Source organism: Ictalurus punctatus, chromosome 18, assembly GCF_001660625.3.
Source record: "Ictalurus punctatus breed USDA103 chromosome 18, Coco_2.0, whole genome shotgun sequence".
Taxonomy (NCBI): Eukaryota; Metazoa; Chordata; class Actinopteri; order Siluriformes; family Ictaluridae; genus Ictalurus; species Ictalurus punctatus.
In genome coordinates this window covers 21241533-21260508 of record NC_030433.2, presented here as the reverse complement: position 1 = coordinate 21260508, position 18976 = coordinate 21241533, and the positions used below count along the sequence as shown (strand labels likewise).

At 38.5% G+C, this 18976-nt stretch overlaps 1 protein-coding gene across 1 annotated transcript in view; it reads left to right on the top strand.

The window, feature by feature from the left end:
- The window catches only part of ank1b (ankyrin 1, erythrocytic b), an 82540-nt gene that overhangs the window by 15779 nt on the left and 47785 nt on the right, over positions 1–18976 (top strand). Inside the window, exon 2 of the mRNA XM_047161730.2 lies at positions 18606–18707. Within this exon, the coding sequence (XP_047017686.1) occupies positions 18606–18707 (102 nt within the window). The remainder of the gene's footprint in view (positions 1–18605; positions 18708–18976) is intronic.

Here is an 18976-nt window from a genome sequence, read left to right as displayed (position 1 = left end):
GCACGTTTGCTTCACACGTCTGAGGTTCGATTCCCGCCGGGGCCGTGCGTGCGGAGTTTGCATGTTCTCCCCGTGCTGCGGGGGTTTCCTCCGGTGCTCTGGTTTCCTCCCCCAGTCCAAAGACATGCATGGTAGGCTGATCGGCATGTCCAAAGTGTCCGTAGTGTATGAATGGGTGTGTGAGTGTGTATGTGATTGTGCTCTGCGATGGACTGGCACCCTGTCCAGGGTGTACCCCGCTCTGTGCCCGATGTTCCCTGGGATTGGCTCCAGGTTCCCCCGAAACCCTGAAGAAGGAGTAAGTGGTAGAAGATGGATGGATGGATTTAGTATTCCACAGTCTTTTCGATGGACATAGTATGTCAAGGTCAGGGATTGTGAATCACATAATCGGAGTCAGAATCAGAATATGTTATTTAGCCTGAAATATAGCAGCCAGGATTATCTGCTGGCTAATTTGAACTATGCAAAAGCAGGAAAGGGGAAAAGAGCACACTTTTTGTGCTCTTTATCTCACTGTTTCCGTCTGACTCAGCTGTTTTTGCCAGTGGCAGAAGGTCAGCCGATACAGCAGACTCTTGAGGAAACAATGAAGGTGAAAATGACACTTAACCATTGCTAAATTGATACAGACTTGCTCTCTCTCGCTCTCTCTCTCTCTCTCTTTCTCTCTCTCTCTCTCTCTCAATGGTGGTTCCAAAGATTTGCTCAATTTATCTTAATATCCAATTCGCGAGAGAGTTTATACTTTTACGGAACCTGCATGTTCCTGAACTCTTTAACAGCTCTGCTAGCTCCAGCAATGATCACCACAGCTAGCAAGCTAATTAGCAAACTTCAATTATCCATTCACAGCTAGTTATCAAACAAGGACTATTCAAAACGACCATCAAATATCATTCCAATTGGTGATATATTTCAATTATTTCATGCTATAATCACTTTATTTCACAATAGTGAAATGATGATTCATGAACTGTAAGTCTTTGGACAGCGACATAATTTTTCACAATTTTAGACAGTGGCACAATTTTCATGTTTTTTCGCCTCTGTACACCACCACAGTGGATTTGAAATAAAGCAATCAAGATGTGACTGAAGTGTAGACTTTCAGCTTTAATTCAAGGGGTTTAACAAAAATATTGCATTTAAAATGGAGTCCCTCCATTTTCACAGGCTCAAAAGTAATTGGACATACTAACAACTATAAATATAAGGATTCTTTTTAATACTTGGATGCAAATTTAATGACTGCGTTAAGTCTAGAACCCATGGGCATCGCCAAATGCTGAGTTTCCTCCCTTGAAATGCTTTTCCAGGACTTCACTGGTGTTTATAGCTGGCTGTTCACCATACAAGTATTAATATAACCTCTGATTTGCAGCTGTACTACTGTCAGTGTTGCTGTTATATAAAATTAATAAAAAGCTTTTAACAAAATCATGACCAAGTATTCAACAGTGCTGTGGTATAAATGGATATAAATAGCTAAAAGAGAACTACTATTGAATACGCATTCCATCTATCCATTTTCCATACTGCTTACCATACACAGGGTCGTGGAGGAGCTAGATCTTTTCCCAGGGAGCTCAGGACACAAAGCAGACACCCTGGACAGGATCACACATAAAGGACAATTTGGAAATGCCAATCAGCCAACCACGTATATCTTTGGACTAGGGGAGGAAACCCCTGGAACATGGGGAGAACATACAAACTTAGCGCTCACAGGGCGGGGGGCAGATTCAGACCCCCAACCTCAGAGGTGTGAAGCAAATGTACTAACCACTAAACCACCATGCCAATTCTTGACAATTTTAGGTATTTTTCAAAGTTATTTTAGGCTACACTTGTAACACACTGTGCTAAAGGATGTACACACGTTGGTTTGAGAACAGACCGGATTGGCTGTGAGTATTTCTCTCTGTGTGGTTTATGTGTAGGAAATGAACGTTCAGGATTCTCTGTCCATGTCTGAAGGATTAAGCTGTGGATGTACTGGCTGGTATGAGTGCTACTATGGTATAATGAACCTGACTCATCCTGGTCATCCTCATTTTTTCGCTCCTTCTCTGACTCACCCCACTTCTCCATATTCATCTTAAGTGCCAGAAGCTTTCCCAGAGCGTTTTTCAGCTCTGAATCAAGCCACTAATTGCTCTAATTCATCTTCAGCACTGGGTCCTTTACAATAACTTCTTTATTCACTGATGAGGGCAGATGTAGTGTAATTGGCCTGCCAAGAAAATGTAAATAAATAATTTATAGAAACAAGCATGTGGCATTTGATAGGTAATAATAATAATAATAATAATAATAATAATAATAATAATAATAATAATAATAATAATAATTCCTTAGATTTATAAGTTAAGTAACTCGACATCATGTTGACACCGAACATTGAGGCAAAGAGTGTAGTTTACAAGTCTTGCTGTTTGCTAATTCACAGTTAAAACAATGGCACTTTGGAAGGGAATGTAAAGAGAAAGTTGTGGGAAGTAAATAATAGCGTCTGTGTGTTTAATCTTTCCTAAGCGTGTGTGTTGCTTGGAGACCCCTGACTCGGGGACAGTGACCTGAATGTGGTGTATCTGGATCCTGCTGGGGCATTAGAGATGACCTGCTGATAGAGCTTCACACACACACTGTAGGAGATCCACCACGCTTCTAGTCATTCTCTCCTCCTACATTAGCCTTAACATAGCTCTGGGGTCTTAACACTCATGTGTTATTGATTCCTTTAGAGCACACTCATTTCCACAGATTTTTGGCCTTATGCTTTGGATAAGACTCAGTTTCATTGTTTTACACCAGTGTATAGGTTGTAACCTGGCCTGGGCAGATTTTTTTTCTTTAGCTCCGAATAATTCTCCGCTTGTCAGGTAAAGAAGATGGCAGCGTTGTAATTTTGTGTTGTATTTCATCTTCACCCAGCAAACACAGAACTTTCCCAGAACGTTGCAGGGAGGCTTGTTTTATTATTTTTTTTATAACAACCTAAAGAGAACCTATACAGAACATTCTCTAATAATTATTTTTAGGATTTTATTTTTGTAACCATATATTAACCTTTCCAGAACATTGCTGGGAAGTTTTTGTGGGACAACCTAAAAAGACTTATACAGAACATTCTCTAATGGTTATTTTTAGGTCAATTTAGAGAATTGACATTTCCTGCAAGCACTGGGTGGGGCCAGAGGGGCACTGTTAACCTGTTTTTTTTTGTTTTTTGTTTTTTGTAGTGGAGAAGTAGATCAGATGTTGAAAAATTGATCCGTTTTTGGCTACAATACTTTTTTTTAATGATAATGTTCTTGCAAATTTTTATCTATGAAAATGTTTTCATATTGTTGTTTTTTTTTGTTGTTGTTGATTACATGATAATTACTGTTTTGAATGTCCCGAGATTCATTTCTTATGTTATTTTATATAAACAAAGAATCAGCAAAAACATTGATTGGGGGCTGATTATGTATTTACATGTACATAGACTGATTTGTTTTATTAATGATTAATGATGCAAGGATGTGTGAATATTTAAAAGAAATTATGAAAATTGAGGTAAGGGGACGAATTTTGGTTCCCAGAATGTTTCCAGAATAAACATATTTAAGGTTTGTTTTTAGTTAGCCAAGAATTTTTTCTTAACAGAAATAGAACGTTATTTTTAGGTTTGCAGAACGTAAATGGTTTGAAACTAAAACAGTAACATCCTCTCATGTTGAGCAGGAAAACAAGGTGTGTAAATGTCTATATGAGTTCCAAGTTACGTGAAGGACAGATAATGTCCTCGGCATGGCAGTGTAGCAGCTAAACCCATACAGTGATAGCTTAGTTGTGCCTCCCTTTGACTAGCGACACCGAACTAACCTAGTTTCGTGTTAGATAGCCAAAAAGTTTGATATTTTATCGGTCTGTTACTCCTGCACACAATGATAACACCAGAGGCAGGTTTTCTGATAAACGCACTTTTTTTTCTCCAATTTTCACATTTTTAAAGCAATTAGTCCTCACATGTCAGAAAAAGAATGCATGGAAACAGTCTATTTAGAACTATATATTTAAAAATTTTTGATGGAGAAGAATCTGGGCTGAGCCCTGGATTATTAACAGTCCAGCTAACGCCCCTGTTGTACACTTCCGCATCTCTGTATCTGTAAACGTGTGAACATTGTGAGCCAGTGTTTGCACTGGTCTTTGGGAACACTGGGATCTGAGAGTGTTTTATCACTGTACTTGTAATGTTTTACACTGTTTATAGTTAACGATTAGTATTCCGCCATCTTAAACCCTATTCAGACTGGATTAGTTTTATTTATGTTCCCATGTCTAGATTATTCAGTCTTTCACTTAGTACAGAAGGACTTAACCCCTGTTTTGACTTCAGAGCCCTAGCTGAATGTACTGTACTTCAGGTACTGTACTCCGCCGGCAGAGACAGTAAACTTCTAGTTGTGCTCACTCCTCTCTCTCTCGCTTGGCACTCGTCCCCGTTAGTGCTCCATCCATCAAGCCAAGCTGCGCACTTTCCTCTCTCCCTGTGGTTCGTTTGAGGAGGCACTAATGAGGCTATCTTTCATCATGCAGGCCACCGGGTCATGCAGCGGGGACGTCGAGTATCGAGAGGTGGAGGGACGGAGAGTGAAGGCACACGACCGCCAGCCTGACACACACACACACACACACACACACACACACACACACACACACACACACACCTCAACACACGTTTACTCATACTTCCAGCTAACTGTGCAGAAAGAACTCTGTGTGTGTGTGTGTGTGTGTGAGAGAGAGAGAGAGAGAGAGAGAGAGAGAGAGAGAGAGAGAGAGAGAGTGTGTGAGAGAGCCAAAAGACCAAAAAGGTTTCTTTTTTGTTGCTGAGGTTAAGGTTAGGTTTTAGCATAGCATTAATTATCTGCATTAATGATAATGTCATTGGAAGGTAAGTAAGAAAAATGTGTGTGTGTGTGTGTGTGTGTGTGTGTGTGTGTGTGCATTTGCAAGTGTCAGCTTCAGAGAGCCTTGACAGTGCTGATTCATGACAGGGCGGATTTCAGTCTCAGTCAGTCAATGTCAGCACAGAGCAGGACGATGTTCACACATTCGTGTCCTCCAGCATGTCCTCTTCTACACCTCTTCTTACTCATGTTCATTTGGTCTCTAAATGCTGTGTTAGTAAATGTTGGATAGTCCGTGCTGAGCTGAGTGTGCACACTGCAGGTACAGCTACAGGCAAATCAATGGCCCTGACACATGGAGTCTGATTCTCATATTACAATAATGTGCTTTGCTACTTGCACTGTCTGTGGGATACAGATCTACAAATATGATATATTATATATTATATAATATAGTATATAATATCACATTTGAAATATATATGTTGGGTATTACAATCTGCAATGGAATGCTTGTCCTTGAATTGCTAAGGGAAAACGCAGCAAGAATTTTCTAATTGCCCAGCAGTAAAAAAAAAAAAAAAAAAAAACTTTTGAAGAAGTAATTCATTTTGACTGGCTTATTGGAATCAATAAAAAGATAAATGCATCAATCTTTTCCTTCCCCTAAATACTTGGGGTTAATCTCAGGAGGAGCAGTAGAAAGTCTTGGTGTGAAACTCAGTAGGAGCAGTAAAGGTCTTGGTGCAAACCTTGGGAGGAACAGTAGAAGTCTTGCTGCAGACTGCAGGAGGAGCATTAAATGTCTTGGTGCAGACCTCAGGTAGTGCAGAAGAACACGAGTAGTGGTGCCTTCTCCTGGGTTCCAGATCCTGATGTTCCTGATGAGCTTGAAGGATGTTTCACCTCGACCAAATATGTTGTTTAAATGTATGACAAATATAATATCCAAACTAATCAAGTGGAAACACTGAACAGGCGATTACAATCAGAGAAAAAAAACAGTGACAAGACAGGGGTGGAGACAACACCGAAACAGTAACCTATTTAATAACCTAAAATGAAACTAAAATAATAGATATGTAATAAAACTAAAATAAACATGACCGATATTTAGAATGGACGCATGTGGACTATAGAAACTCTACTGGGGTAGAGGATAGCTGTATACATGCAGGTATAGTAGGAACCCTTAACAGATTATCATTCAGACACCAATAAGGCTACTATAATGTTATCATTCATACTCAGGACTCTCTGAGCTTCTGTCTTTTCCCTCACTACTCCAACTCTATTTCTGAGCACAGATAATGTATCAATAGCCTCAAGACTTAGAGACCCGTATGTCCTATAATGGCTCACTTCCCTTCTGGACATGTCTGCCTTTTTTCATTTCTTAGGTTTTTTTTTTTTTGGCTTTATTTTATATTTATTTTTTAACAAAGCATCACTCTAGTGGAAAGACTCATAGAGGAAATTTCAGCATGGCTCACTGGCTGTGAATGAGTCCTTCACGAATGAAAAGGCACCTCAAAAGACGCGGTTCTAATGTTCAGCGTTTTTGAAACTGAGCTAAGGTTAACAGTTTGGTCTTGAATTAGATTATGTCTTCTAAAACCTTGCTTTGGAATTCTGGCTTTTAGTTAACATTGCACATCACCCGGAGAAGAAATAAAATTCAGATAAGTGTAAAAACAGAACAGATGAGATATTATAAACAGTTTAAGAATGATTTACAGACACATAATGGGCGCCTTTGGCAGTGGTTCAGTGGGTAGCGTTGACTTCTCACAGCTCCAGGGACCCTGGTTTGATCCTGAGCTTGGGTTTCTGTCTGTATTCTGGGTTTCCTCCAGGTCCTCTAGTTTCCTCCCACCTCCCAAAACATACAGGTAGGTGGATAGGCTGCAATGAATCGGTGGACTGTCATCTGTCCAGGGTGTATTCCCACTTTACGCACAATGTTCCCAGAATACATTCTGGATCCTGACCAGGGAAAAGCGGTTACTGAAATATATGAATGAATGAATGAATGAATGAATGAATGAATTAATGGCCTTAATCAGAAAAAAGCTACGAATTGCCTTAATCATTAAAAGCTATTAAAAGTTATTAAAAATACAAATCAAATCGGGACTATGTTACCATCTGAACCTCTTCCAACACACAATTTCACCTTTAAATTAGGTGACACCTCGTAATTATTGTATATATTATGTCATGAATAACATTAGCCAGGTTGTTTGTTTGAGATGCCGAACAATTCCACACGGTTTAAGATGAGTATGTGGTTTAGGCAAAACTGGAATCTGTACACTTCCCTTAGCTCTCTATCAACATGGACAAGGTGGAAAATTCATTTCATTTCATTAAATTTCATTTCATTAAATTTCTCGAGCCTATTTATTTTCCTCATTCCATCGTTATTTAATCACCACATTACCCATTACTGCCATTTAGTCGAGGCCTAAGGAGATTTACTGTTACCGGCAACACAGGACACCCCTTCAGGACCTTTGCATGTCCTACTTGAGGGCACAGTGACAGCAGGACATCACTGACTGCAATTAAATGTGCAGTCTTTTGGTAAATTGCCAAGTTTATAAAGTGACTTGACGCCACCAGTAATGTGAAGCTATAATAAGTAAGTGATTGTGATTGAATTGTAGACATTGGTGTAATTCTGTGGTATAAGAGCGATAAAACACTTTGGAATGTTCTGTTGTTGGAAAACAATCAACAGGACGTTGATTTGATGAAGCAACAACCCCAAAGTTGATTATTTTCACATAACAGCACGTCCCAAAGAGTTTTATTCCTCTTATACCACAGGAATTTGCCAATGATTACATTTTTTTATTATTATTATTATTAAAGAATGACGTATCATACTTTTTTAATCCATTTATAGTTACATATAATGTTCTGAAACATCTGCAAAACACATTCTTGTAGTTCTTGTTATCATTTATGTTATAGTTCCTGTTATTACAGTCCCTGTTATCTATTATGTTTATGTAAGTTAGAAACAGTCCTTCCTTCAGTCTGTCTAGAAGTTAAGAAGACAAATAACACACTATATCATTTTATTGATGCACCATGAACTACTTGGTCCAGAACACTTGGCATGGCAGAAAACTTAAAATGTGTAATTGAAAGAAAGATTTAGAGATGTGTAAAGAAAACATTGAGGAGAGGGGTGTGTACTGCATTTTAGGTGCACTTTAGATGCGAACTAATCTAAATGTCAAAATGAATGGTGCTAATATTGTGGAGTATAATAGAGGACGACGTCCCCACAGCATGATGGCGAAATTAAACCATTCGGGAGATCTTCAGCATGGTTGGCAGCCCAGGCCGTTTGAGTTCCTCATAAATATTGAAAAGCAAGCGAGCCAAGTACTGCAATGTGATTGAAAAGTGCTACTGCTCTTATAAAAGGAATGAGAGGAGAGATCGAGGTGTGGAACGACGTGTGAGATAAAGGTGGAATAACACAGGGAGAGCCTGAATGAAGGCAGTGTGATTTGAGTGAATTGCTGGGTTTCATTGTTAAGACTCAGGGAAGGCATTTAAATGCTATATGAATGAAGGATACTAATTAAAATAAAATTCTAAACATTATAACTACATAACTGACATGTTTCTGTACTGCAGGTAATGTGCATTATTTCAGATACCTTTCTTTTAGAGGCCATAGAGTGAAATGAACTCTATCTATTACATCATTTTCATCATTTCGGTATCTCCTGGTGTTTTTGGTCTTACCACCCATCATGCTTTTTTTTTTTTTTTTTTTTTTTTTTTGCTTGTTACCACCATAAATAACTTTTTTGAGTCTCACCTGGTCTCACCCACCATTATATTTGTTTCATTTGGCCTCAACACTCATTACAATTTTGTTATAGGTCTCACTGCCCATTATATTTTCGTTTGGTCTCAGTACCTCAGTAGTTTTGTCACTACCCATTCTTAAAAAATTGGATTTCACCACTCATTATATATTTTTGCATGGTCTCATCAGCATTTACTTTTATTGTTATCTCTTTGGTCTCAACAACTGTTAATCTTTTTTTGGTCTCGCCACACATCATTTTTTTTTTTGGTTGTTTGTTTATTTAGTCTCACCACCCATTTGTTTTTGTTTGGTTTCACGTCCAATTAATATTTCTTGTTTGGTTTTAGTTTGACATTATTGTAATGTTTGTATATTAAACCAAACATGAGGAAACAACACAAACACAAATATACTGTTTATTCACTGTCTCGCTGTCTCATGTAATGTGTGTATAGCTTTTACAATTACAGCTGGCAGAATGCTACAGACAAACTCCTCCCTCTGAAAATCTCCAGAACCACCCTCAAAAGTCTCCAATTTTCACAAAAAGTCGCCAAATATGAAAACAAAGTACATAGTCCTTAAAAGGGATTCTCACCTGCTGTACAAATTTACTTCAGTCCACAATTTCTCTGCATTGTCCACATTTTGCTAATGTACGTAGGGAAGGTTCTGTCATCGTCTCTCAATTTGACAGATTTCTTCTCGAGAGGTTACAAATGCTGCAACTAACTCAACAGTTGAAGGTTTTGAGGGAGTCAGAGCAGGCTCATGGCGCGATTGAGTGCAAATGTGAGACCACAGCAGTGTGTGGTCAATCAGTGTGAGTGTTTAATTGCCCCCATAAAAAAAAAAAAAAAAAAAAAAATCCAAAAACCGTTCATTTTATTTAAATATAGCCAAAGTAGCGCCTTTGTCGCAAAACACGAATAAAAGTCGCAGCAACAATGAGAAAGTTGCAAAAATCTCAATCACAAATTGGCAACACTGGATCTTGGGGCAAATGAGAGCAATGTGACCTCCTTCTTCTCTTGGGTGCTCACCAATCAGTCTGTTGTTTTAGCGCCCTCTTCAGGACAGTTTGGAAAAATGTTTCTGTAAAGGGCCGGTTATTTGAGGGGAGGGCATGGTTTTCAGTGGAGATTTGGCAGGTCTCAAACTACACTTATTCCATTAATTATTAAAAATTAAACAGTTAAAATGCATCGAAAGATGAATTACTGAATGTGGAGTTGCCAAACAGATTAAAGCCAAAGTGAGCTGTTGCTCTTTATCCTGCCAGCAGCTCATTCAGAGATGCAGCAGAGACACGTATGCTATAAAAATCAGTACAGGCAAGAACCATTGTAGAATCCTACAATGTAGTTTATCCAAAATACCCAGAATCCAATTACTGCTCATTCTCCTTTTAGCTACCCAACATACAATTTCCATGGGTCTTAAATATGTAATCCAGTGATTACTAGTTTTCTAATGAAGAGGTTCTTATTGACTGAATGTGCCATCTAATGAAAATCAGAGTGTGACTGTGTGGCTTCAGTTGTGTGTCTCTTATTGTCTTTGTAGTGTGTCATAAGAGACTTGAGGCAGAGCACTGGATCTTAAAGTAAGATAAAGTGCACCCTATATCTAATGGCTTGCAAATGCAGGGGCCTGATGCACACCATCAATATTTCAGAGTTTCTTGTAGAGCTTCTTATTTAAGCACGAGAAGGAAAATATTAAAGAAAACCAGAGAAAGCCTAGGTCTAAATGTTTTGTCATTAACATGAACTATGAGGGTTTAACAAATCAGTTTGGTGTTCACTTTGCATTTAAATTGAAACAACTTACTGCATCTGATACCAGGTTATCTGTGATATATTTCATCACTGGTGTAGATTTGGTTTGAACATCGAGGGGATTGACATGTGAATGGGTATGCTTCCTGATATCTTTAATTAAATTAAAAAAAATGAATCAATTAAAAAAAAAAAAAACTACCCATTCACACATTCATCTATAATCTATCTATCTACCGTCTACAAGCATTTATGTTCAAAGGACTGTTTTGTTAAAAAAACAGGGCATAATAACAGACCAAATGAATGCACACTGTACCTGGTTCCAACTTACCCATCATTTAGGGTGCTAACCTGTTATATTGATTTATGCCTAAATTGCAATGAATTAGCTAGCTAGCTACAATATTTGTGGAGTGTCGTTAGCTAGATTACACCATATTATCCTACCACCTCTGGAGTACATTTTTAATTTAATTATTTTATAACCGTCCCTCGCTGACGGTTCTCATAATAGTCTGTTGGGCAGCACTTCTCTTCAACTTCAAAGCTACCTGTGCTCTCCCAGTCAAACCGCAGAAATCAATCATTGCGTTGCGGGGCAATAGTTGGGTGATACCAACTGGCACAACGGAGGGGGGGCGTTTATTTAATATTTTTCTCGGATTTATCATGACAAACTCACAATCGATTTGGAACGCCAATAACATTACAAAATGAATGACTTCTACGTATGTTTCAGTTGATCATGGTATAAATAGTGAGGTGGTTGTAAATGTTAGTTCTGATTCCCACCCGAACTCCTGTATTTCATCATCTATGATGAAACATATGCAACCTGATGCTATGGCCTTCACACTGATCTGAACACTGTAGAAAATTTTGTCGTGTCATTTTAGATAGCGCTCTCCACACCATTATGGTGGCAATTTTCTCATTGTATCTCTAAGTATACGTTGCGGTTTTGCACTGTGGTGTGCATTTCTACGTCATCGTGCCGTGTATAACGTGGTATGACTTGCCGTTTCATTCTTGTGCTCTGAGAAAGACAGTTTCCCTGAACTCCCTGAGCCAGCCTGGAGAGAACCTCTACACAGAGAATATAAAATCAATAAGAGGTGCTCTTAAGTAGGGGGTGTTCAACTATTTATGGGCAACTTGAATATCTGTGCAGGAGTGTGTGTGAGAAACACTGCATGCATTCAGAAGTTATTGATGCATATTTCACATTTCACAACATATATACAGCATGTTCCTGGTAATGTCACCACTGTATGTTGATTGTAAGCGGATGATTGTGTGTGACATACAGCTTTATATATATAAATGTGTGTGTGTGTGTGTGTGTGTGTATAATCCAAGTGTTTTATTCCTCAAATGCCATAGCAATTCGCCAACATTTCTTTCTTTCTTTCTTTCTTTCTTTCTTTCTTTAATTAATTATTAATGACTGACACATTGTCAGGCAGCTGAGATGGTTGCATTTGAAAGTACAGGCTTTATTATTAAAGCAGGCACAAACAATATTAGGGTCAGGCAATTAGCAGACTTGACAAGACAAAACTAAAATCCAAAAACCAGACAACAATAGCCGAGATCATAAATCCATCTATCTAATCTATAAACCTGGTATATTAACATATATCAGGCTACGAGAAACACTGGACGATACTGTGTGTGATGTGTGATGGAGTCCAGGTGAAAGCAGTCAGTAATCAGGTAAGCTTGAATGTGACATTGAGCATGTGGGTTGGGAAGTGTAGTCCATGGCAACCATGCTTGTAAGCTTCAGTGCTTTCTGGTAAGTGGTATTTGATACCGACTGTGCTCCTGTTATCAGGTATGTTATAACAGGTATAAACAGTCGTTCTCTCACCAGCCTTTCTTTTTTTCTCTCTCTCTCTTGACGTGAATAACACAAAAAAAATATACGTGTCATTTATATGTAATAAAAATGTCATTGCTGGCGAATTGCTGTAGTATAGGATGAATAAAAGACTTTCTTTACTTAATCAGCAACAAGAATTCAGCCATTTTGTGGTTTAACTGTAAATAATGTATTAGTTTTGCAAGCTTTACATCAGCTAAACACACTGACTCCGTAACACACTTGAATAAGGAAACCCTGGGGGAAATCCAACATGGTGCAAATGTGTGCAAAAACTTAATGACATTTCAGTCATCATTCCAACGCTGTAATTGCCCCGTAGTTCGAGAAATAGCTTTTTCCAGCTTGCATTTTCATTTAAACGCTCATTACCAAGTGTCCGAGTCTCTGTGTAAATGAAATGTCAGTATTAGTATAGGCTACAGAATGACACATGCAAATGTCAGGGCTGAATTTAATTTCACGTCCTGAACATTGCACATTCAAGCAGGAACTGGATTTTACTTGGAATTTAAATCTAGAAAGATGGCATTGTTTGTACATTTGTTTTCGCATTTTTCAGAGTAACATGATTTCATAAAGGTGATGTTATACCCTAGTGTTCTTACGGAATGGGCACATCATGCTGTGCGTGATTGTGTCTGTGTGTTACGGAGGCGGTAGCTGATAGTGGGGATAATCATAGATTTTGTATTTATAGATCTGCTGAACGCTGTGACCTTCTCTGTGTCTCTGTGCTACCCTTGCAGGCCTGCGGTTGCTCACCATGAAAAATAAAATCACCTACCTAGACAGCCATGTTTTAAATAAAGATACAGATGTGTGTGTGTGTGTGTGTGTGTGTGAGAGAGAGAGAGAGAGAGAAAGAGAGGTTCCTTTTTCTGTAGAAGTGGGTCTCTTTGTTAAACCCAAGAGGGTTCATTACTGAGATTCATCACATTCACTCTGCTGGTGCTTAGCTGTGACGTCTGCACCACTATTTTTAGTGTGTGTGTGTGTGTGTGTTTGTGTGTGTGTGTTTAAGTGACTTCTTGTACTGATGTATCTTTATTCACAGCTGGGCTGCTCGTTGGTTAGATTAACAATATCTTAATTACACAGACAGAGTTATGACATGAGAGGTAATTCCTCTGTCATGGAAGTCAGTCTCCATACCATGAATACAATTTAATTAAGTACTCCTTGCTGTGCAGAAGTCACCTATCAGCAATGATAATTCCCCCGAATCGTTCCTCAGTCTAGCTGTGTGTATCTACCACATCTATAATGTATGTGCGATTACCACAGATAATAATCTTAACATGTTCCCCTGCTCTGAGAAAAGAACAGAAAACTTGCTCCAAACTCCCAGCTCATTCGTAATGAAGTCAAAGGGCATTTGTAATAATTGAAAATTGGAAACGTTATAATTGGAAATGATTGTGCCCTGCGATGGATTGGCACCCTGTCCAGGGTGTACCCCGCCTTGTGCCCGATGCTCCCTGGGATAGGCTCCAGGTTTCCCCGTGACCCTGAAAAGGATAAGCGGTGTAGAAGTTGGATGGGTGGATGGATAAATGGAAATAAATTTGGATATTTTATCCTTTTAGAAACAGTATTGCTTTTTCATAGAGGAGATTTAGTGTTTTTTTTTTTTTTTTTTTACCAGCATATGGAAAAAGGAATGAAACACCTAGTGGTGTGCTATTATAGGAAAATATTCAATGGCAAGGTGGAAGAAACGTATCAAACTCCATGCCTCTTATAATCACAAATACACATTTTTAAAAGCACAATTCTATTATCTGTATTTTCTTATCCTATTTTATACACTACAGCTCATACCGCTCTCTCTCTCTCTCTCTCTCTCTCTCTCTCTCTCTCTCTCTCTCTCTTTTAATGCGTCTCTCTTAATAGAGCTTACCAAGCTCATTCCTCATAACAGCACAGGTCAATTAGAATGTATTTATAGGCACAGGCATATACAGATATCTGCCTAGTCAGAGAAGCTGGTGTCGCATCACCCCACTCCAGAACCCTGATGATTTTCATTCTCACTTGAATCATCTCGAGAAATCTAAACTCGGCCACATCAGCATATTTACAGTTTCAGGAATCACCACATGACCAGGGTGTGAATCTGTGGTGCGAACCATGTGTGTCTGCTAATGCTTAGTGTTCATACACATACATAGAGGCAGTACATATGTGAGAGTTGAAAGGAAAAATTTGACCATGATTACATTACCTATTCTTACCTATTACCTAATATTACTATAGGTAATATTACCTATTAGTGATTACATTGTTTATTACCTATATTTAAGCCTTTATATTAATACCAAACACCAACGCTGTTTAATAGCAAAACAGTGTGTAAAAAAAAAACAGGGTCTTTAATGCATATACTAGGCTATCATCATTAGAGGATCAACCCTCGGGTGCTATATTTCCAGTTTCTTATCTTTGAAAAGTACTATAGGCTATATTCACAGAACATTTTCCTCACAGGGTTTTATGTCCCCAAGGCTTTATTGAACCAAGGCATTATGCTCTTCATTTAGCTAGGACATGTTAGACAAGTCGTGTAATAGTCTGCGAGGTCATAAAGGTCACAGAGGAACCCAGGTTAACTTCTACGCAACTAAAGGCCTCTCTCACATTGACTAATGTTAATGTTCATGAGTCCACCATCAGGAGAACACTGAACAACAATGGTGTGCATGGCAGGGTTACAAAGAGAAAGCCACAGCTCTGAAGAAAGAACCGCCTGTCTGCAGTTTGCTAAAGATCACATGGACAAGCCTGAATGATATTGGTAAAATGTTTTGTGGAGGGATGAGACCAAAATAGAACTTTTTGGTTTAAATGAGTAGGCGTTATGTTTGGAGAAATGAAAACACTGCATTCCAGTATAAGCACCTTATTCCATCTGTGAAATATGGTGGTGGTAGTGTCATGGTTTGGGCCTGTTTTGCTTCATCTGGGCCATCACTGAGCAAGCTGTCCATAGTGCTGTGCTACCACCTGAGCCATAGCCACCCTAATCAACTCTGACCTGACAGATTTGTCTGTTTTTCTGTCTCATGCTAGCTTTCTGTGGATGATTATAGGGAAAAACAATAATAATTGTCCTGAATTCTCTCTCTCAGCGTGTGGCAAATTTCCCAGCATGAATGTTGTTTTGTTTTGTGTTCAATCCATGTTTATACCATGACTTTTGTTTCGTTTTAGTCCTGTCTCCGCTCCTGTTCTGTGTCTCACCTCGATTAGTTGGTTATATCTGCCCAGTAGTCTCACTTCTGGATTGCAAAGTCTTATACTGATTTTTGCCTTATTAAGTTTAAGCCTTGTTTTTCGAGTTTTCTGGTTCTGCTTCTTGTTTACGTGTTGATTATTGATTATTCCCGGGTAAAGCCTGCTTCCTGTGTTTTGACCAGTACTATGGACAATGTCTACAATGTCTGGATTGCCCAAAAATAAAACACACAGTGAGTTTACTCACTTGTGTCTTGCCTCCCAGTCCAGCATGTTTCAACTATAGTGTTTTCTACACTTTTACAATAACAGTTGTGGTTAATGATGGGCAACTGTCTATCTGTTTCGCTGTATGTCTGCCTGTCTGTCTGAGAAGCTCTTTAGAAGTCCATAAGTTCTTAAACAAGCTTAATAAATAAATAAATAAATAAATAAATAAATAAATAAATAAATATCATACTCCATGATGTCATTAAGAGCAAGGTACAGGGCCTTACACAACTTGTAAGTTATTGCAAATTGAATGAATCTGTGTCCTGATATGAAATGATCTGTCATTGTGTAGTTGTTGTTTAGGTTGTAGTTGTTGTTTAGGTTGTGTTTCTCCTGAATACGTGATGTTGTGTGTTTTTCTCAGAGATTTCCCTCAGGCTGGCTGATTGATCATGCTGCTCTTGGCCTTCTTTCATCTCCTTATTCTTTCAGCCATCTGTGTGACTCATAGATGAAGCAGAAAGGTCTGGTGGATTTAAAATGAATGGACTGTGCTTTTAAGGACACACCAGCACAACATTATTTAGCCTAATGATGATGAGACAAATAGTACTGGGTTTATTTGGGTAGTGAGTATGGTGTCTGTCTGCATTGTCTGTTGGCTCAGTGGGTTTTTCTCATGCTCCACATGGCTAAGCTTGATTCCTTTGACAGCTTTGAGTCTCTGCAGCCTACATGTACTACATCAAAGATTTATTTATATCAATTTTTATTTGAAATTTAGGATTATTCGAATTTGGGATTAATTCTGGGTTTAACCCCACAATGGTGCGTTCGCCAGGCAAGTAAACTCGGTCATGATTCAATGTATTGCTCTTCAGTTTGAGTGAAAATTAACATAGAAATCTTTATGGGATTGAATCACATTTGGAGAGCTTAACAGAGAACGAGTGAAATATACAGAAATACAGCTGTCACACACTACGCTTTTCTACAATCTCACAATATTTGTCATGAAAAGTGGAGGTGTTGACTAACCTTACTTGCCAAATTAGCCACTATAAATTCTATTGACCATAACCTCCCTCAGGCTTGATATGGGCTAACTTTGCCCTCCCTCTGCTCATTAACGTCCGACCTTGTTTTGACTCCAATGATTCATCCTCATGAGAAGGTTAGATGTGGCTGTTCTTTAGAAGTACCTTCATAAGAGACGGACTGATATGAAAGTTCATCCCTGGTGGAAAAAATACCCTCCATATATCACTTTGACTGTTTGGGGCTTACAAATGTAAAGCTTTGTTCATTCGTTCAGAAGCTGATGAGTGAAGCAAAACTGTTGTATAAGAGGGAGCTGTGTAAGAGCCCAGCTACACATAACAATTATAAATGACTGCCTGAAGAGCGGCCATGAAATAGCCTTACATGTGAGAAAGAGAGAGAAAGAGAGAGAGAGAGAGAGAGAGAGAGAGAGAGAGAGGACAAGGGAAAGAAAATCACCATCACTGACATGGCTATACTGACATGGATATTCTATTGTGTTTCTGCTGTAGTTTTCAAGAAAGAAAAAGAACACACACACACACACATACACACACACACACACACACACACACACACACACACACACACACACACACTAGCAGTTTCACATACAAAAGACACCGTGATTTCATCGTGCTACTGTTCCAGTCAGAGCAACACAACAGCTTCAGGGCAGACAGTAAAGATATGAAACTGGAAAAGATCCGACAGAACACTCATTGCTGGGTATAATTTAGTGTGTATGCGTGACTGCAGCAAGCAGTGGTGCACTTGCAATCATAAAATCTCTCTGATGAAATCTCTAGACTGTTGAACAGATCCAGATTATTCCTTAAAAATTTGTGATGGCACTCATGCTAAGAAATATCGTGTCTTAGATACTGTATATTGCCTAATAATTTATGAATTATTTTGCATACTTTAAATGGTGTTTTTCTACAGAGATATATGGCATAATGGCGTGCTGGTGTGTGTGTGTATGTGTGTGTTTTTTTTTTTTAAATACACAGCAGGCCGACAGCCTTCAGGCCAAGATCTTTCCAACAACACTGTACATTTTATTTCTATTGAGCCTTTACACCAGTCTTAATTCGGGTCATTTAACAACAAGTTTTGTGGGTATCATCAACCTATCTTTGTTTAAACAATCATATAAAAACACCACACGACTATTTGAAATGGAGGCATTTTACCGAGTGTTAAAAACAGGCAAAAAATAAATAAATAAATAAATAAAAATCAGGCATAGATCTCTGAGGTTCAAAATATGTAGCTTTTCAAATTGATGACTGTCTCGCACACTGATTAAGAGAATCTAAACAGAAGGATGGCCACTGAACCTAAACCGGGACTTAAGATCAGATGGAAAGGAAATGCAGATGAATTAGACTGGAAGTAGATTATAGAAATGATACAAAATGCACATCGGAGCATTAAAATAGCCATGAAAATGCAAAATAAAGAGAAAGATTAGGAAAGGAAGCGACCGTTTAGTATCATAAACTAAATTTGAAATGCACAGATTAGATTTGATTTGAAAAATCAGAGTCTAATTTTGTTGTGAATCGATGCAATTTAATAATGTAATACTTTTGATCCAATCTTACTATTCAATTCCTCGACTCTGCTGGTATGTTTTTTTTGCTTTTGTGCTTTTATGCATTTTCTTCTTTAACCACTGCTGTGTTTCTCTCCCTCAGACGGATACATCGACCAGTTTTCTGCGTGCAGCGCGCTCAGGTAATCTGGACAAGGCTCTGGATCACATCAAAAATGGGATAAACATCAATGTAGCCAATCAGGTAGGAACAGGTGTCCCAGTGATTTTCCTTCATGGGATGAAATGATGATCTGCTCATGCGAATATTGAGAACTGAAGCTGTATTCGAGCATTTATGACATTAATAATGACTTTTTCAGGTGGCACAGCACAATTCGAGCAATAAGAATGATTAATTTATTAAATCATGCTTGTGTGTGTGCGTGTGAATGTTTGTCCCTACTTGTGTATTCATGTTTGTATGAATGCAGCTGTGTTTACCATGCCATTGCTGTGCCGTAATGAGGAAAT